The sequence below is a fragment of the Equus caballus genome, chromosome 30 (assembly GCF_041296265.1).
Source record: "Equus caballus isolate H_3958 breed thoroughbred chromosome 30, TB-T2T, whole genome shotgun sequence".
In the NCBI taxonomy this organism is placed as follows: domain Eukaryota; kingdom Metazoa; phylum Chordata; class Mammalia; order Perissodactyla; family Equidae; genus Equus; species Equus caballus.
The window spans coordinates 36,491,452-36,512,873 of record NC_091713.1 but is presented as its reverse complement, the minus strand read 5'-3'; the positions used below and the strand labels follow the sequence as shown (position 1 = coordinate 36,512,873).

The following is a 21,422-nucleotide window of genomic DNA, read 5'->3' as shown; positions in this document are numbered from 1 at the left end:
TAAAGGCACCTTTTTTTCTTTGAAATATATACCTTTTGACCTCCTGGAGTCTCAACCGTGTGATGTTCTTTCAACTTCTGTTCTTGCTCCATTATATCTTTCAAATGTTCGTTTACCTTAAAATATAAAAACACTCATTTGAATTTATATTCAAATATAATAACATAACATGCAGCTTAAAATGCCTATAGTCAGACCTCTGCTGTCAAATAGCAGTACTACTCAAATGAAGAGAACTCCATTTTCCCAAGCGCAAAACTGTGTTTTAAAGGCTGGCCCCATGGTCAAGTGGTGGGGTTCAGTGTTCCACTTTGGCGGCCTGGGGTTCACCAGTTCGGATCCTGGGCATGGACCTTGCACTGCTCATCAAGCCACGCTGGGGCAGTGTCTCACACAGCAGAACTAGAAGAACCTACAACTAGGATAGACAACTATGTACTAGAGGGCTTTGGGGAGAAAAAAGGAAAAAAAAGAGGAAGACTGACAACAGATGTTAGCTCAGGGCCAATCTTCCTCACCAAAAAACAAACAAGTATTTTACAGGTGTTTTATTTGATATTCTAAAGTTAATTCACTAATTTATCAAATACTACTATGTGTCAGGAACGGCTGGAGTGCTAGAGAAAAAAAGGTACTCAGTACCTTCAGTTTTAATGCTTAGGAAGCAATAAAACTTTAGAAAAAATTTTACAATCTCTTTTAGAACTAACAAACGAAAACTATTTTTCCTAAAATTAATGTTTCATTATCAACAGAAAACACCTTGAATCAAATTCTTAAGCTGTGATTTCATAGACATGTCCCCGGATCACCAGTCGTTTTTAGTGTGGTCCTAGGGACATAGTTAAAACACATGAAAAATCTTTGCATACGGGAACTTTTTGGGAGAAGGTCTAATTTGTCTCTTATCAGACTGTGCAAATAGTCCATAATCCAAAAAGGTTAAGAAACAATCTATCTAATGCAAATAGTCCATAATCCAAAAAGGTTAAGAAACAATCTATCTAATGCATAAAATATTTCTTAAGGCCAGTTTAGGCAATTCCAGATTTTGAGTTAATGATTTCAGGGTCACTCTAGTAATAATAAAGTTCAAATTAATCACGGCACTCTAGAAAGTATTAACTGCCATTATCAACCACGATAACTCTAAACAAAATCAATAACTTTCTAAACTCCTCTACTGTCTAAAATTCAGTTCAGTGGCTAAACAAATGACTGGAGAGTTTTAATTTACGATGAATGGAATGAACGATAGTTACTGGGTCTTCTTCACCCATGACATGTCCCAGGTGTCAAGGGCATTTAATCGAGAGAATGACTTGGGCTTTCAAAGACGCAACGCTCTAAGATCTCTCAGTTAACCCGAGGTCACCAAGCTGGCTGTGTAAAACACTCTCTCTAAGAGACAGGAGGGTTAGAAGAGACCTGAGTCTGACGCAAAACCTGCACTTTCAAGCTGTCAGCTTAATGTCTTGATATTCCTGAGCCTCATCTGCTGGTATGAAGGAAACCTACATCACAGAGTGGTCTGAGGGACGCTGGCTCTAAGACAGTCCCCAAGGATCGCCCTGAGAGTGGCAGGCCCTGTGATTCGCTCCTAACAAGCAAGTGAGGTGACAGTACATCACTCCTGTGGTTACGTTACGTAACACTGTGCTGTCCACATTACCGGCTGACTCTCTCGCTGGCTCTGATGAAGCCAGCTCCGTGCTGTGAGCTGCCCTGTGGTGAGGCCCACATGGCAGGGAACTGAGGGCCACCTCCAGCCAACAGCCAGCAAGAAACTGAGGCCCTCGGGTCCAATGCCTGAACTGAACCCTGCCAACAACCAAACAAGCTCAGAAGTGGCTGACTCCATGGTCAAACTTTCAGATAAGGGGCTGGCCTGGTGGCGCAGCAGTCCCCCTTCGCTTCAGCAGCCTGGGATTCACCAGTTCAGATCCAGGCACAGACCTACAACACTGCTTGTCAAGCCATGCTGTGGCAGGTGTCCCGCATATAACGTAGAGGAAGATGGGCACAGATGTTAGCTCAGGGCCAATCTTCCTTAGCCAAAAAAAAAAAAAAAAAAATAGGGGAGAGAGAGAGAGAGAGAGAAAGGTTGGCAGTAAATGTTAGCTCAGGGCTAATCTTCCTCAAAGAAAAAAATTTAAAAAAATAAAACTTTCAGATAAGACCCCAAGCCTGGCCAATACCTTGACTGCAGCCTTGTGAGAGACTCTGAGACAGAGGATGCAGTTAAGCAATGCCTGGATTTGGAACCCACAGAAATTGATAATACTGAGATAATAAAAATAAGTAAATAAATAAATACTGAGGTAATAAAAGTGTGTTGTTTTAAGTATCTAAGTTTGAGGTAATTATTACACCACAACACTTAATACAGAGAATAAAAGAGAAAATGTATAAAATGTACCAAGTAAAGTACATAACACATAGCATACTCCATGAATAGAAACTACTGCCATTATTTATAAGAAATATATCCCAAAGTAACATCAGATAGTTAAATGTCTATAAGGGCTTTAATAAATCCTAATCAAAATACTTTAAGCTGATGTAATGGTAAAAATCATCCAAAGTACCAAAATCACAAGAAAATTTTACATGTTGATAACATTAACTTTCATCATAGGGAGAATACAAGAAAACTACACGACATGATGTCAATTCAAGTGACTTAACCTACTTGGGTACACAAGACAGATAAACGAAATAATTAGCTTAGTGACTGAAACCAGTTTCCAAATGCTGGTAGAAAGTTCTACAACTCAAGTTGAATCATGACACTCTCTGTACAACTCAAGGATAAAAGTTAAAGGAATGTATCAAGCGCTCACCATGACTGAGAAACAGGCCATCACCTGAACAAGTGTTGAGGACTAATGAATTCGAGAACAACATAACAAATAGTTGGCTCTAGCAGTATGAATTAGTTAAACATATATTTGCTATAATCACATATTAATTAAAAAACCCATTAACTTTAAAATATACACTACCTTTTATTTAAAGTTTTTCATTTTAAAATACAACATAGTAATGTGTACCCTTGCCTTAATATAAGTCTACAGTTAGTCAATATTTTTGCCTTCCTCCTGAACAATATAAAAACCTCAGAAAGGCTTTAATTCAAATCACCGCCTCTCATCTGTCATGTTATTTTACCTAGAATTATAGTTGTTTCTTCTTATGGGCCTCAAAATCAGACATTATTATGGTTTTTCACAACACGAGTTACCCATGGATCCCAATTTCTCTTTTTATCTCATTGCTTCCTACATCCCAGTCCTTCCTTCCAGGTTCGATTTCTTCCTCCCTGAAGTACAGCCTCTCAGTTCTTTCTGCAAAGGTCTGAGTGATAAACTACCTTCTTTGTTTGAACCAAGCTTGATTTCACCTTAATCCTGAATGAAAGGGACAGAACTCTAGTTCATGGTTATTTTTCTTCAGCACTTTGAAGATTCTGCTGCACTGTTTTCCGGCTTCAACTATTACTGCTGAGAAGTCCACTGTCAGCCTTTTATCTTTGGAGATGTGCAGTTTTATTACTATACGTATTGGAGTGAATTTGTTTTCATTTATCCTGGTTGGAATTCACTGTGGTTCCTGAATTTGAAAGTTTATCTTTCATCAAGTGTAGAAAAATTTCATCCATTATCTCTTCGAATATCTTCTCTCCTCACTTCTCTGTTAATCTCTTTCTGGAATTGCCACTCGGCTACTGGCCTGTCTTGTTCACCCTGGTTTCACACATTCCATCTCACCTCTCTGGGCTTCATTCTGGGTAATTTCCTCTCAGTTAACTAACTCCCTCTTCAACTATGTCTAATCGTCTACTTAAATTTTTGATTTTCAAATGACTGAAAATTTTCATTCTGGGTTATATTTGGTTCTTTTTCCATTATGCCCTCCAGGGTGCCTTACTCCTTCCTATGGTTTTTAGTTCATGTTTTGTTTTCAGTCCCTTAAACATTTATTTTGCAGTCTTTTTCCGAGTCTTCTGCTATCTGAAGTTCTCGTCTGTCACGTCTGCTGACTCTGATATGTGAAGATTTCTTCCTCAGGCGCCTCGTCAACTCTGATGGTCAGCACTCCCACATCTGCAGGAGAGGCCCACCCCCACCAACCCCCCACGGCTGGGAGACCCCTAGGGCTCTGGGTGTGCAAGTGAACTCTCAGAGCAACCTTACACATCTGCTTCTCTGCCAGGTGCAGAAAGATACCACTGGCCTGGCACTAGTCCTTCTGTTAACCTGTTGCTTTCTCCCTCTTTCTTCCTTGCATCAGAAGCAGAGTTTAGTGCTCATCCTCCCGTAGGTTCAGTTAAGGAGGCCTCTTTCCCAGCCCCAGAGGGAGACTCACAATCAGCCTACGATGATCACGACAGTCTCATGCTTCTTGCCAGAGGGTGGTTTAGGTACAGGCATGAGACCTCATCTTACTCAATGGGACCTCCTGGGGGGGACCTTCTGGAGAAGGTTTTCCTTGCTAACCGAAGGGTCCAGAAGACTCTCTCATCTTTGCTGGATACTACCACGACTGCATACGATGTCTGGAACCACTGCTGCCGTTATACAACTCTCATACATAGCTCAGAGTGACAGAACAACAGGATGCAAAGCCCTGCATTCTTGATGCTGATGCTGAGCCCCTAAATTAGCTAACCCTGGACATGCCCTACCTCCACATATGCTGCCATGTGAGATAATAAACCCCTTCAGCTACTTTTAGTTGTGTCTTCTGACACTTAAAGCAAAGACATCCTGGCTGATGCTCTCCCTTTTACTGAGGGCACAACTTTTCATGGGTCTTCACTTCGTGGGTCTAAACAGAGGTCACGGTTTCAACTTCCCATAACAGGCAAAACTAAGGCATTCTCTTGTGTCCACTTGACTTATAAAACTGCAGGATCAGCTCCATACTCCCCTGAGAGGGCCACCAAGACTTTCATTCTCCACTCGGCTTCTGGCATCTGAGAAGTCCCTTTTCTTTCTTTAAAGCTCAGCTCTGTAGTATCAACTTTTCTAATCATATTTTATCAAACATGTGCAGGTGTTTTTAATAAGAAGGGTTGTAGTTTTAACCTGACATGTTGCCAAATCACTAGTATTTTCTGTCTTAGTAATGTATGTATTACAAGGCAATTTTATAACTTCCATGCATCTTGGAAGTATTTTGATCCATTTACCAATTGTGTGTGTAAGCCTTAGGGATGGGGTAGTGACAGGACCAAAACCTGGGAAACTTTATAACTTTTGTTTGCTGGTTTGTTTTTAGTATTTTCATTCTCTCTTTTTTTTTAAAGTTAAAAAAGAAATACTTTCTAATTCATAGTCAGGTAGTTGTAATTGTTCTATCAGTTTGCAAATATCTTCATGACTTTTTTAAAAGTTTTTATCTGATTCTATCCAAAAAGGAAACTGATCACAAATTAACATTTTAAACTACTCTTCATTTATTTAATCACACACTGAATAGCTATTTACTGAATGCCAGTTCTGTGCCAGATACTGTATTAAGAGGCTAGGGGTAATACAATATATAAATCCAGAATGGTCCCTGTCCTCATGAAGCACGGGAGATAAGACCAAAAAGAAAGGGTAAAAGATACATACACACAAAAAAAATGCAATTTGTAAGAAGAGCTATAGATAAATAAAGAAGTGAGGAGAAAGTAAGGGGGACAGGGAGACCTACTCCAGAAAGGATGGCTGTATCAGAGAAGGCCTCCTTCAAAGGTAACTTTAAGCTGAGACTTAAGGATGAGAAGAAGCTAGTCACGATAAAAACAGAGAAAAGAGCATTCCAGACAGACAATAAAAAATACAAGCAAAGGCCCTATGGTGGGAAAATCTTGGTGTGTCTGAGGAACTGAGACAACAGTGTGGCTGGGCCATGGTGAACCCCAAGAGACGAGTTACAAGATGAAACTGGAAAGAGGCAGGGCCAGATAATATAAGGCTCATGCAGTCAACTTCTGTGTACCCCTACACAATTTAGTCATTCAGTATAATCTCGTCTTCTGTGATTTTGATTTTTTTAAATTTAAATTCATTTTCAGCCAATAATGCTGATAACTATTTTAGCCATGTTATTCCCATTTTTCTATGGTATATTTCTTTTATACTTGTGGATGTATTATCCAGAAGGAAAAGCAACTGGGTTAGGATGAGCCAAGGTAAGAGCCAAAAGGAACAAATACATGCTAAATCTGAGAGGCAACGGCAAAGTCATAATGACTGAACAAATAATGAAGCTGGTATTGGTAGAAAGGGGCAAGAAAAAATACCCTGAGGTGCAGGTTGAATCAAATGGTTTCAAACTTAATCTAAAAACCAAACGGGGGGCCAGGCCAGTGGCACAGCGGTTAAGTTCGCACGTTCCGCTCCGGTGGCCCAGGGTTCACCGGTTTGTACCCCAGGTAAAGACCTACACCTGCTTATCAAGCTATGCTATGGCAGGCGTCCCACATATTAAAGTAGAGGCACAGAGGTTAGCTCAAGGCCAGTATTCCACAGCAAAAAGAGGAGGATTGGCAGCGGATGTTAGCTCAAGGCTAATCTTCCTCAAAAAACCCCCCAAAAAACAAATAAGGTAGATATGACTCATAAAAGTGCTGAACATTCCTAATTAAGTGATTTCCTTATCCTTCTGTATATTCTCAAAGTTCTAATTCTGTAGCTTAAATTCTCTCTTTTATTTGTTAAACATCAGCTCTTTGCCAAACGCGGCCCTACTCTAGGGAAGAGAACTAAAAAAAAAAAAAGGGGGGGGGGCATAGCATCTGTCCTCACATACATTATTCCAGTTTGTTTAAATGATTAAGTAAAGTAATTAGAAAGTCTGAAAAGTGCTATGAAGGAAAGAAACAGAGTGTTGTAGCAGAAATAAGAGTTGATATGTGCCTACTTTAGATAAGGTTGTGAGAAAAAAGTGCTTCCTAAACTGAGAAATGATGGAACAGAAGAAACACACAAAGCTGGGAGATGAGCTGCCAAAAACAGGAGACATCCTGTTCAAAGGCTCCGAGGTGAGCCATACAGCCGGAAAGAAGTGAGACAAGTGAGAAAGAACAGTGGCCATGAGCCCAGGACACAGGCACACAGGGGTCTGACTATATGGTGCTCTGTAGACCAAGGCAAACTTCGCACTTTAAGTGTAAAATGAAGCCACTGAAGAGTTTTAGCAAAGGAATCACACGATACAAGTCACCCTGTAAAAAGATCCTCTGAGAGTTCTGGTTCTAGCAATAGTGGAACAGCACATGTCACACGAAGCTCGCACACAGAAAGCAACTGGTGAAGGTCTTGGAGAGCAACCAGAAGTAGAAATGGGAAAGGATTTAAACCCTGAAAGAAAGGAACACACTGAGTGAAATCTATGCGTCTATGGCTTTCCCATCAATCCACACCATGCAGAGTGGCTAGAACTCAAGCAGAAAACTGCAGGCTTGTTGGCTCGAGGAACGAAAGGAGAACGAGGAACTGTCAGAACGGCTGGACAGTGAGGAGGAGTATCCTGAAAAGGAAGGAAGCACTAACGGGGGAGACAGCAAAGCCACACCGACACTGCCCTCAAAGCCTTGGCTGAGCCCCGAACTGTGCACGCGCAGAAAAGACTCCACGGAGCCCAGGGAGAAAACAAGTGCCGGGGGCTGAGGAGGCTGCATTGCAGGAGAGACGGTGTGGGGCTCGAGTCCCACCAACATAGAGGGGGCTTGGTAAACACTAGGTTTTCCACAGAAACTTCAGAAGGGTCACATGTGCTTTAGAAGTAAAGACTGAATTTAAGGTGAGTACAGAAAGTGTTCACTGGATGTGTCCAAATGGGAGCCTCTGCTGACGAACCCAGGAGCGGCTTCAGGGTGGGATGGGGACGGGAGAGGAGAGAAGGCTAAAGAACCAGGAAACAACTCTGGAGAGCTTCTGTGCACACAGAAAGGGGGCTGTGTCTGGATGGGGAAGCTCTGTTTCTCAGGATGGGAGACACGAGAGAAAGTTTGTATTCTTATGAGAATCATCCAATAGGGGGGAGAATCAGATGATGAAAGAGCGAGGGGGCAACAGTGTGGTCCACAGAGCAGCACCATTAGCAGCACCTGGAGCTTCTTAGCCATGACGACCCTAGATCTGCGGAGTCAGACGCTGAGTTTGAACAAGCTCCCGGGGGCTTTTTACGCACATTAAAGTGTGAGAGGAAGTAAAGCAGAAGATCAACGACCACGAAAAGGAGAAAAAAGCCGACGCCTTAGGGACACACTTAGACTGGCAGTGAGTGCCGAGTGTCCACCCGAAGTGAGAGCTTACGAATTCAAAGTGCAACCAGACTCCTCATGGAAATTTCCTCAGCAACACTCCCCTCCGCAGGTGCACCTCAGAGATCAGGTGGGTAACTGAGCGCAACCAGGGTTTTATCAGATAAGAAACAGGGAGGAAAAACAAGCAGAATAACTGATAGTACTCGCAAGAATCCAAATTCAGAAAGGAGAAACGTGAAGTCAAGTGAGGTTGCGAGAATTAACAGGCTCAGTGGTTTGGAACTCATGGAGAAGTTGAACATTTTTAACAGTAGAGGGTATTGGATTAAGTGAAGGAACTGTCCACGAATGGGATGTAAAGGGCACACAGTTTCTGACAATGAACAGGTCTAACATGTGACCAGGATTCTCTGTAGCTGAGGAGGAGGGGAGAAAAAGATCACTAAAGATGAAGAAATAAGGAGCTCCAGGGGCAGAGTAGTAACTGGGCCTTCTACACTGACACTGATATTATGGATGACGATGATGAACGCAGTAGTTGTTACACTTAGCTTCACGCAAGCATTAAAGGAAGGATCTGAAGATACATCTTCTCTTGCTCTCCTCAGGTCCTGCTCACTGATAAGGTTTCATTTTCTCTGGGATGACAGTTGTAAATGAAAGAGAAGTGAGAGGAATTAACTACTCAAATGGGCAAAGGGAGCGGGAACCTGACAATTTAAGCATCTCCAGAGCACAAATAACCAATCACAGCACCACTAAAATTTCCAAGACGAGGAATCTACAAGCAACTCCGTCAAGCTAACCTAAGAATCATCTAACACGAAATTATGAGAAAAGTATTTCATTCTTGTATTCAAAAAATATGTACTGAACACCCACAGGGTATGGAGCCCTCCTCCGAGTGCTCTGAATTTTGTAATGATCGGATATGAACTAAATTAATCATTACTAAATGTAATCATAGATACTACAGAATATACAGTAATCTATTTCATCACGTGAACAGTATTTTTTTACTTAAAAGAGAACGGGAAATTTTAAGGAACGGACAGAACTTTGGCCTTCACTTTGACGTAAAGCAAAAGCAGTAAGGGGAGTGTGTCTCCGTCTGCTCCAGCTGCTGCACAGAAACCCCACAGCCTCGCAGTTTACACAAGAGCAGTAAGGGGAGTGTGCCTCAGTCTGCTCCAGCTGCTGCACAGAAACCCCACAGCCTTGCAGTTTACACAAAAGCAGTAAGGGGAGTGTGCCTCAGTCTGCTCCACGGCTGCACAGAAACCCCACAGCCTCGGGTTTACACAAGAGCAGTAAGGGGAGTGTGCCTCAGTCTGCTCCATGGCTGCACAGAAACCCCACAGCCTCGGGTTTACACAAGAGCAGTAAGGGGAGTGTGCCTCAGTCTGCTCCACGGCTGCACAGAAACACCACAGCCTCATGGTTTAAACAAGAGAAGCGCATTTCTCACAGTTCTGGAGCCTGGCAGTCCAAGGCATCGGCAGATTCAGGGTCTGGTGAGGTCCTCCTTCCTGGCCGTCTTCTTGCTGTGACGGCACATGGGAGCTCTCGGTTCTCTTTCATAAGGGCATCAATTCCACCCATGAGGGCTCTGCCCTCGTGACCTAATCACCTCCCGGAAACTTCACTGCCCAATAGCATCATATTGGGGGTTAAGGTTTCAACACACGAATTTTGGGCAGACACAAACATTCAATCTATCAATCTATAATTGAGGTTTCACTTTTTCTGGTTATGAGACTCATTTTTACTCAAGTGAGTATATTCATACCTTATTTACCCAGTACATGACAGCATCCTCAATGTCATAGGGCAGATCCGTGGCTTGAAAAAAAGCTGAATACTGTTGAGCACACGCAATTACTTTCTCTACACTGACCATCTCCACAGTGTAAGCCATCATTAGGGTATCTATCATGGCCAAATGAGCACTCTGAAAATATAAGACAAGAAGAAACAGTTAAAACTACACTAGGAAAATGCCGTTTATATATTTTAAGATATTACTAACATTTCCTAACCAACAGTAGCAGAACTAAAGACTAGAAGATGAGCATTAATAAGAAAGCATAAACGTTTCACGCTAAAGATGAACTAACTGAACTAAAACAATTTATCACTCAAATTCTTACTGAGGATCTATGTTTAAGACCCTCATTATCTTTTATTCAAAGGGTGTTTCTTTTCCTGTTTTTCCTATTTTTGATAATGTCATAAGCATTTACTCAGCAATACAATTTACAAACTTCAAAGTCATCTTCAACTACGCTCCTTCCTCACGCTTCACATCCACATAGTAGAAATTTATAGATTCTTCTAAAATGTCTCTCATATCTACCCTCTTCCTCATTCTGATCGTCAGTTCCATTCAGACCATCAATATTTCTCATTTGAACAAGGCAAAAAATCTTCCAACTGACTTCCCTGGCTCCAAGCCTTTCCTCATATCCTATTCATCCAGCACGAGGACTTCTTGTCTTTTGTTTGGCTTTCTTTTTTTTCATTTTTGATTTTTTCTTTTTAAAAACAAACGTGTTACATGGTGGTTCTTAAAAATTTCCAGACATTACAAAATACGTAAAGTAGAAAGTAACCCTCTCCCAGCCCTCCTCCCCAAGCAATGTCCACAATTTGGTATGCATTCTTACCAAAAAATTAATAAAGCGCACCAAATACGCATTTGCACTGCTCCCTATTCGCTGGCATTGCAAACACTGTCTCTCTCCAGGGATGGCTCCTCACTGTGGGGCGAGCAGGCCCACAGCAACCACAGTTCACGTTCTGACAGATAACCACTAATCTGCTCTCTAGAACGCGTACAGTAACTTTTCTCTCCCACCAAGACTGTTATCAGTATGCCCATTTCCCCACATTTTTTGCCAACACTAGGTATCACTTTCTACGATCTGTATCAGTCTGAAAGGCTAAAAACCCACATTCTTGTTCAACTCTGCATTTCTTTGATTAACAAGGATGAGCATTTATATGTCTAGCAACTATTTGTATTTTTTCCTTGGAAAACTGATTGTTTCTATCTTTTGCCTATTTTTCTCTTTGGGATGTTCATCTTTATTAATTTGTAAGAGCTCGTTATATATTAGGTACCTTAGCTCTGTGTCATTCAGGTAGTAAATACTGCAGAAAGTATTATTCTTTCCTAATTTGTCTTTGGATTTTCGACTTTATTTAGTGTGTCATTTGCTGTACAGAAGTTCTAAACATTTACTCAGTAAAATCTGTCAATCTCAAAAGTTCTCCTCTGGAATGTTTCCTATGTCTACAAAAGCCCTCCCCACCCCAAGAATATAGAAATAATGTCCTCTATTTTTTCTATTACTTTAACTTCACCTGGAATTTATTTTTGAAGATGGTATAAACTAGGGACTAATTATTTTTCCAAATCACAGATTTCATATCATTCTCTCAAAGTCTACCTCATTTTCTACATAATAAAGTCCAAACTCCTCAAAAGCGGTAAAGCTCTTTATTAGCTGGTCCCTACCCATCAGTTAGTTTTATAACCTAGCATTTCCTTCACCTCATCTGTACTCCTTTCAAAACAGCCCCAGAAGACTGCCTGCCGTCCCCAAATCTGTCGCCAGTTTTCAAGCTTCTGTTGCCCTCCTTACAATGTAGACCAAGTCCTGTCGCTGGTCTGACTGTTACCCGCATTGCAAAGGCTTTTTCCATTTCCCTTTCCAATCAAAATGGCTCAGTCTTCCTAGAGTGAGCACAGGTTCCTACAGAACACTGTTTACACTTGCATGCAATTCTGGCTCAGCCATCTGAAGCAGGGCATGGACACTGGTATTTTAAAAAGCTCCGAGATGACGCTAAGGAGCAGCCAGGGTTAAGAATCACGGACTTATCTCACTGCAGTATGTTTTTTTACCCTTTAACTTTACAATATGAGGTAGTGGTAAATTAAAAATTAAGTATAACAAAGTATACACATAATGAATTTAGAAAGACCAACAGTAAAAAATAACCTCTAAGCTACAATCAATCAATACGTAACACTAGTTCTCTAGTAAGACGTCTGCTGGTAAGGACATCATCTTAGTTATCGTGACGTTTCCTATACCTGACCTGGTACCTGGCATTAGCAAGGGCTGAAGAAAGGAAAGAAGGCAGGAAAGAAGTCTATCGGTCACTATAAAGAACGAGGAGCTGGCTTTACACTGGAGGCTGAGGAAGTGCGTTTTACCTAGGAGGTGCTGGACTAGCCTATTGATAACTCAGCAGTATTTACAGGAAGGCAGATGCTTTGTCTGAAGCCGAATGCTCAATAATGGCAATCATAAAGCCAATGGTGACCCCTACTCATTAAGTCTTACTTTATATGCCAGATACTATGCTAAGTACTTTATTAATATATTAACTCCTTCATTTTAAATCTTTTCTGAAGTAGGCTGGAGATAAAAGATACTTTCTATAACCCTCACAACTCTCTGAAGGAAGTATTATTTACGTTTTATATGCTAGGAAGCTGAAGTTCAAACAATTAATTAGTTTGTCCAAACCTGTGTGCTCTTCCTAATGTATTATGCAGTTGGCAAAAATTAAGTCATTTAGTTAGGTAAGAAATGTGTTTTGGAAACGATAAACAGACATCATACACAAGAAAGAAAAATAAGCATCAATAAGTACTTCAAATTCACACCCTATTTTCATATTCTGCATCATCCAGGAACTCTTCCCCTGACTGCTGCTGCCAGACACACAGCTGCTCCTTCAGACTCACGGTGGCCTCTCCGCCAGCTCCTGCGTGCCCTTTCACTCGGGTCCTTCACCCGCTCCTGCACTCTCTAGTCACTCCAGCCCAGAGAGCAGGGACCCCAGCTTTTTCACCTTTGTTCCTGGCACAATGTTTTCAGGATGAAAGCTCTTAGTAATTAGTATTTCATAGCATTAAAAAGCATAACTCTTTTGAACAAAAATGCGGAAAACAGTTTAAGAGATATAAAGCCATTCATGTACTCTTCATCAAAACTCTTTCTCTTGGCAACTTATAGATATAATTTGAGAGAGGAAAAAAAGAGCTATATGAATGAAAGTAACCATTACGTATTACATATTACAACCAGAAGAAAGAAAATGTTATAACTATAATGAGCAATGTATAATATCTTAAACTTTTTAACAATAGGGGAAAATGTGCACAATACCACATTGAGTGGAAAAAACACCACCACACTATAATAATGTTCAAAAAAAAATATATATATACACACATGTATATACAAACATGTACGTATATATACATATATACCTCTTGAACATATATATATAATATATATAAAACAGGAAGGGAAAAGGAATGAAAGTAAAACTTACTTAGAAACTACCTTGTTATAGTATGCAAAGATACATATAAAATCTACAGTTTACTTCAAAAATTAGGATGTTAAACACCAAGTATAATTAGTAACACATTTTCAGAAAAAAGCTCATTTCACTAATTACTTAACTTCCTAAATTAAAAAACAGACTTTAAAAAATCCCACTACTGTGCTTATAGTTATTTCCATGTAATATTCACCCACTTTTAAACTAAGAACCTTCAAATTTTAGTATTTTTTTTACCCTTTAACTTTACAATATGAGGTAGTGGTAAATTAAAAATTACATATAACAGAAAGTATACACATAATGAATTTAGAAAGATCAACAGTAAAAGATAAACTCGAAGCTACAATCAATCAATACGCAATGATTTATGTCTCTAAATAAAATACACATATTTAATTTCTTACCCAAAGCACTAACGTCAGAATAACAACAGTAGCTAACGCTGAGTGTCACGTGCCATGCCATGTTTTCAGCATTTGTATTAAACTCATTTAATACCACAACTCTGTGAGATGCACTATCGTACCTATCTTACAGATGAGAAATTGTGTAACCTGCTTAAGGTTACACAGCAAGGAGGCGGTGACGCGGGAACTCAACCCTAGAAGTCCTGCTTCAGAGCCCACAGCACCCAGGCCCACGCCTGCAGCCTGGCCCCAGCGCCCCACCCCTGGACTCGCAGCACGGCAGCAGGAGGCGAGAGCAGCAGTGCCAGAGCAACAGCTGGTGCACTGAGACTGCCAGGTGGCAGGGCAGAACACGACACCTAAGAGCAGCGGCATAAAGACCGGTCATGGAAAGAGCAAGAGCTTCCTGGCATTTCAACGAAAAAGGAAAGCACGTGGAGTCGCAAGGAATTTGCTAAGTAAGAGCTTACAGGATCACAGAAAAGCCAACATTAGGTTCTACATCTGTGTTATTTTTGTGTTGTATCCCATCAGTGGAGTCTAGACAAAAGTAAGCTACATTTATGTTTTGGAAACGAAAGGTAAAGCTATTAAAGAAGAGCATTTAAGTGTTGTACACAAGAAGTTTATTAGCCTCATAAATTAGTAAGACAGAAGTTCTAGTCTCGCATGCTTTTATTCTTGTAACAGATAGAAAACAGAATTAAGAAAACTTTCCTAAAACGACCCAGGTCTCGGCCTACTGCGCTGGAGTGGCCAGAGCACCTAACCATGTCCACGCACTCTAGAGGGGACGCGAGGGAACAAAGGCTAACCAGCACCCATGGACAGTAAGGATTTGAATTCTTCTGCTAAAACGGCACACACGGCATATACATATCAGACCGTAGCTTATCAAAGTTAATTCCAATTCAGAAATAGGTTTACCAGAAATTTCACTTGTCCTCAATGTACATGAACAGAAAAGCAAAATAGCACCTCTAACCCTACTGTGACACCTCTCTGCACCCACAAGGGAGGCTGTAATTGGAGAGTCAGCTAACAACTGCTGGCAAGGACATGGGGAAGTCGGAACCCTCACACACCGCCACTGGGAATGTAAAATGGTGCAGTCGCTGTGGAAAACAGTTTGGCAGTCCCTCAAAAAGTAAAACAAAGTTACCATTTGACCTAGCAATTCCACAGAGGTATATACACAAGAGAAATGAAAACTTACGTCCACACAAACTTGTACATGAATATTCACAGTAGCATTATTCGTAACAGCCAAAAAGGTGGAAACAACCCAATGTCAATCAACTGATGAATGGATAAAGCAAAAGGTGACATATCCATACAATGGAATACAATTCGGCAATAAACAGAATAAAGACTGATAGATGCTACAAGCCAGATGAACCCTGAAAACAATATGCTAAGTAGAGGATGCCAGTCACACACACACAAGGATATACTGTATTATTCCATTTATATAAATGTCCAGGATGGGCAAACACATAGAGATAGAAAGGAGATGAGCAGTTGTTCAGGGTCAGGGGTGGGAGATGAGGAGACAGGAGGGTGACAGTAACGGGTGTGGGGTTTTTCTGAGGTGATAATAATTTTCTAAAATTGATTGTGGTGATGTTTGCCCAATTCTGAATATACTAAAAACCTCTGCGCTGTACACCTGAAATGGGTGAATTGTACGTCAATTATATCTCAAGCTGTTACCAAAAAAAAAATCAGATTAATTTATGATGCTCTCCTCCCACTTGTCCAGTGTAAATACCTCATACATCACCATTTATGGCTCTAATTAAGGTAGTTAGCCATCATCCATGTGTTTGCAAAGTATCTTTATAAGTACTTCAAGGCAAAGGGTCATTTATTTTTCTAGACAATGGAGTATTTTAGATATTATTAAAAAATAAATGAACATTTTCTTATTTTCTTAAGTTTGCATTTCTGCATCTTTAAGCAGGAAACATCTACATAGAAATTGATGATAAAAAGAAAAATAAATAAGCTAAATTAACTTTATTTTCCTCCCATAGATTTTTATTTTCAACTTCTTAAGGCTCCAACTAATCTGGATAAAAGTATATAGTTTATTCTTAAAGATCATCATTTATGGCCTTTCTTAGTCAGACATCCTTTAATTATTTTAGTTGCTGGAATCTTAGAGACAGATTTCTACAGTTGGTTCAAGAATAGAAATTTTCCAGAAAAAATTTGTTTCCAATCAAAGTTTCTGTCCTCTTCATGATAAGGAGATCTTAGCGTATAAAAAATCCAGCCTGTCAAAAGTGGGCTGGTCCAAAAAGGAAAAAACACTGGCCTTAAAAACAAAGTCAGGAATATACCTTGACCAGCAAAGATTCTAGCTGTAACCTACAGGAGGACCAGGGCACTGCTGTTCCAGACGCACTGCTGTTGCATCCGACCTGCTTTAGACAGAGTCGGAACCCAAGAGGCCCGCTGCCGCCCTGCCCCACCCAGATGGAACGGTGAGATGAGCAGCATGACAAGGGAGGTGAGTCCACGAGACCCAAACACCTCTCTCAGGAGATTCAAAACGTTTTTTAATTTTAAAGATAGGCACCTGCGCTAACAACTGTTGCCAATTCTTTCCCCTTCTTCTCCCCAAAGCCCCCAGTGCATAGTTGCACACTCTAGTTGTAGGTCCCTCTGGTTCTGCTGTGTGGGACGCTGCGTCAGCATGGCCTGACAAGCGGTACCATGTCCACGCCCAGGATCCGAACCGGTGAAACCCCGGGCCCCCGAAGCATAGTGCACGAACTTAACCACTAGGCCACGGGGCCAGGGATTCAAAACCTTAATATGACATTTGCTTGTGACCACACAAAACTGATACCTCTATTTTATTTGGACTTTCCTGGTTAGACACATGAAGGAAGTATAGAGAGAAAACAAAAAAGTATTACTAGCATTAATTTATGATTGGCGTACTTATTTAGCTGCCATCTAACTCTGCCTAAATTTAACAACATAAGACACAATGAAGCAGCTGAGAGCTCTCTTTAATCTGTTTCAATAAGGGCACCAGGGGCATCTGGTTTACTTTCTGTTTTTTGGTGAGTTTGATAATCACACTACCCAAGAGAGAACTGTTTTCAAGATAATGTTGAACCAAACTGATATTAAGCTTTATTGCAAATGGAATGCATACGAGAAATAGTACAGCCCAAATGTCTATCAAAATGCAAGTCTCAGGCCAACGAAAGAAATTATTCTCCTGAGCAGTTCCGTTCATTTCATCTGGACTATATTTAACCTCAAATGGCAAGTTAAGTACGTTTAAATGAGGCTCCAACTGGGTGGACACATACAGGAACCACACTAGTAGTCAAATAAATATGGTAAACAAAGGAAATAGTTGACAGCAGTTCTAAATCTGGCTCATCATTAACAAAGCACAGGGGCCAGCCCTGTGGCCAAGTGGTTAAGTTTGCACACTCCACTTTGGCGGCCCAGGATTTCAGGAGTTCAGATCCTGGGCACGGACATGGAGCTGCTCATCAGGCCACGCTGAGGTGGCATCCCACATAGCACAGCCAGAAGGACCTAAAACTAGAATATACAACTATGTACTGGGGGGCTTTGGGGAGAAGAAGGAAAAAAAGGGAAAGTTGGCAACAGACGTTAGCTCAGGTGCCAATCTCTAAAACAACAACAACAAAAAAGAAATCACAAGTTCCCTGATCCCAAACCTTAAGGCCTGTGATTCGTTAGATCCCTGGAGGCCTACGAAGAGCATCCCAACAGGAGTTTCCCTCCAACAGGAGTCTCCCTCCAACAGTCCCTCAGAGCCACAAGACATGAGCCTTTCTACAGCGCTTCTCCAACCACATCACTCGACAATCAAAAGCCTTCGGTGACTTCCCAGGGCCCTCCAAACAAGCCCAAAATCACCTGAATAATTAAGTTCTTCATGATCCTAAAATAATCACCTTTTTCAGGCCTCATCTTCTACTACTTCTCAAGGTAAACGCTACGGTCTAGTAGCACAGATTAAGAGCAAGGACTCTTTAAGCAGAGTGCCTGGGTGTTGACTCTCCCACCTACTACACGATCTTGGGCAAAGTCCTCAATTTCTCTGTGCTTCAATATCCTCATCTGTAAAATGGGGTGACAGGAATGGTACAAGGCATTTCATGCCTAAAAATAACATAGTTTATATCAAGAATAGGGTTGGGGTGGACCATTCAAAAGCTATGCATTTTGTAACTAGGAGGTAACCTGGATTGCTGAAGCAGGCAGCTCAACCTGGCTGGAAGGTGCCACAATATATACTGAAAAATGCACAAAAGCAAGTGTGGAAATGCTGCCAGCACTCTCATTAGAGCATGGCTGGTGGATGCTGAGGTAAGGCAGATGGACGTGGATCTCGGCCAGGAGAGCATATTAAGGTGCGCGCAGGAGGCAGTGTTACGTCCCTAACCCAGAGCCGCCTTAGGCTGGGGATGCACCGCTCTGGGAAGGAGCCCTAGGGGAAGATGCTCATTTTAACAGTGAAATATGGACGAATCCTGTGGTCTCAGTTTTGAATTGGAGGTCATCAGTAAAAACTACTCATGATTATATACATATATTTTTCTTAGTCCTATCTTGAAGAAAAGGCCTAGAAGCAATCACACCAAAGTAGCATTAAATATCTATACCTAGATCCTGGTTTCTAAACGACATTTTTCCATTAAAATAAACCCAAGGCTCTTTAGAAAATGGCTGATTCCAAGCCAGAGACAGGAAAAGTACAAAGGGAGCATGGAATAAATGGTTGTTCAGAAAGAAAACAGTATTCAAAGACTGATGGAGATATGCCAAAAGGATATAGGGGCCAACCTGAAGGTGGCTGCCAATGGCCAAATATGGGCCCGCATGAGTACAAAAAACGTTAATAACAATAATGAATTACAACACAAAGAATTAAAAACAAAAAGGATCCATGAGTGCATGGTGATAACCATTAAGGGAGAAAGAAGGAAGAGAAAGCTCTTCTTTACAGAACAACGCCAGGTAAGAAATGTAAAAGGAAGGCAGAGTTTAAAAATCACCACATTGCAACCACCAACGCAGTAATTACTTCAGGCACAGACCATCGATAGAGGCTAAAAGCACCAGGTGGAGCAGTGCTGGGAAATAAAAGTGCACTCACTGTCCTCACTCACAGAACGCTTCCCATCAGCAAGGAGACACAGGTCAAACCTACTGTCACCACGATGGGACGAGCTGACACGATCGAAAGCATACAATTCCACCTGCGAAGCATCCACGCCAAAAAACTTTAACCTGAATCTAAGCAGCAAGAAACAATCAGACATCAGGATTAGGGTATATTCTACAAGCCAACGCACGTGTTTTCTTCAAAAACGTCAGTGTCATGAAATAATAACAAAATAAGGCGGAGGAGGCAACTGTTCCAGACTTAAGGGGAAAAGACACGACCACAAGGAGTAGTAAATGATCTCTGATTGGTTCCTGGTGTGAAAAAAGACAAAAGAAAGCTATAAAGAATGTCTTAGGCACAATAATTGGGGAAATATGACTAGGAACTATGTGTTGAATAACATTTTTATAAAAACATTTAATTCCTCGATGTGGTCATGGTATTGTGGTCATGCAGGAAAATGTCCTTGTTTTTCATAAGATTCTGAAATGATTGTGTGTGTGTGTGTGTGTGTGTGTAAAGAGAGAGGGAGGGAGGAGAGGAAGAGAAGGGAGAGGGAAGAGAGAAGATAAAAGCAAATACAGCAAAATGTTAGCATCAAATTATTCTTTAACTTTGTAGCAGAATAAAAAGTTGAAGAGGGGCCAGGCCAGTGGCCCAGGGTTGGTGGGTTCAGATCCCAGGGTCAGACCTACACACTCCTTGTCAGGACACGTTATGGTGGCATCCCACATACAAAAAGTAGGTGAAGACTGGCAACAGATGTTAGCTCAGGGCCAATCTTCCTCACAAAAAAAAAAGAAAAGAAAGAAAGAAAAGTTGAAGAAAATGTAATTTAGAAGCAAAGCTCATATTTAATTTCCACAGAAATCAGTAAGTACATTTTATACACACATTCTTATATATGCTATACCTAAGTCAGTTCAGGTCTAAAGGTGAATTTGCAGATCTTGTACTGATATTCTTATCCTACAAAATTCTGTTTACAGAGCAAGATTTGAGTGCTATCTGGCTAAAAAAGGAGCTGCTAATACATCAACAGAATAAGTTGCTCCTGTTTACCTCTTAAATTCCTAGGTTAATTGTTGGCAGCTTTCTTCCCAAGCCATACCTCATACGGAATGCATTCCAAACGTTTATTTGTTCAACAAACAAGTCACCAGATGCGTACAGGACAGTGCACAGCTTTAACCTAGTTCTCATTAAGCAATACTTGCCACTCCTGTTGTTACAATCAGATACAGAAACTAAGGAGTTTCAATAAGCCAAAAAGATAAAAATAAGATAAAATCAAGAACAGCTTCAAGAATAAAATGCCTTCAATTTGGGGCTTCAAAGCAAATATAAGCCACTTTAACGATTCTGTAGGTATAGAGAGCAAGAGGAAGGCACATGTTTTTAGGTCAGAATATTGTCATCTGTAACATCCAAATGAGGCACGTTTCTTTGCAGCAACCCTTCCAAAAAGAATTCCACTCTAAGGAAATTTTAGGATGTGAAGCAAAAATAAATTTTATTCGTTTTAGTTATTATTTTGCTTTACCATATATAAGTAACCATTTTTATCACAATACATATCTGTTGTTTTGAATTAATTTACATACTAGTATTTATTTTTTTAAAACCTAGAAATAGAAGTGGGGCAATAAAACCACTCACAATCGCCGCAGCTGACTGATCTCTGATTAGAGGTCAAGGACTACAGCGGATGCCGCATGGCTCTAGTCTGCTTCACCTTCTCAGCCGGAGAAGGTGGACAGGATCATCATTCCTTAATGCAGACGACCGCACTGAAGCTTACAGCGTTTTCGAACTAGTCCAAAGTCAAACGGCTAACTGCTGCAAACCCAGGGCCGTCCTACTCCAGAGACAACACACTCACGCCTACAGTTCTGCCCCACCAGCAGTGAAGCACTTGCCAAAAGATACTGAAACCATTTCTGCTCCAAACCGGAGTATTTCATTTTAATCTGAAACATCCATTCGTCACACAACTTTTTTGTTGTTGTTAAACTTTTTATTTAGAGATAATTGTAGGTTCACATGGAATTTAAGAAATAACACAGAGATTCCACGTACCCTTTACCCAGTTTTCCCCAAAGGTAACATCTCGTAAAACCATGGTAAGTATCACGACCAAGACACCGACAGTGACACAGTTAAACTAAGGACACTTCCATCCAAGGCCCCTCCAGGTGCCCTGGTGCAGCCA

The 21,422-nt window shown here is 41.0% G+C and overlaps 1 protein-coding gene across 12 annotated transcripts in view; it reads right to left on the bottom strand.

Annotated features, from left to right (window-relative positions):
• Positions 1–21,422, bottom strand: part of CAMSAP2 (calmodulin regulated spectrin associated protein family member 2) — a 109,760-nt gene that overhangs the window by 36,396 nt on the left and 51,942 nt on the right. For all 12 annotated transcript variants that reach the window (XM_023632519.2, XM_023632520.2, XM_023632518.2 and 9 more), the window contains 2 exons: positions 10,053–10,214; positions 33–116 (listed from right to left, as the gene is read on the bottom strand). In XM_023632519.2, coding sequence (XP_023488287.1) covers positions 33–116; positions 10,053–10,214 — 246 coding nt within the window. The remainder of the gene's footprint in view (positions 1–32; positions 117–10,052; positions 10,215–21,422) is intronic.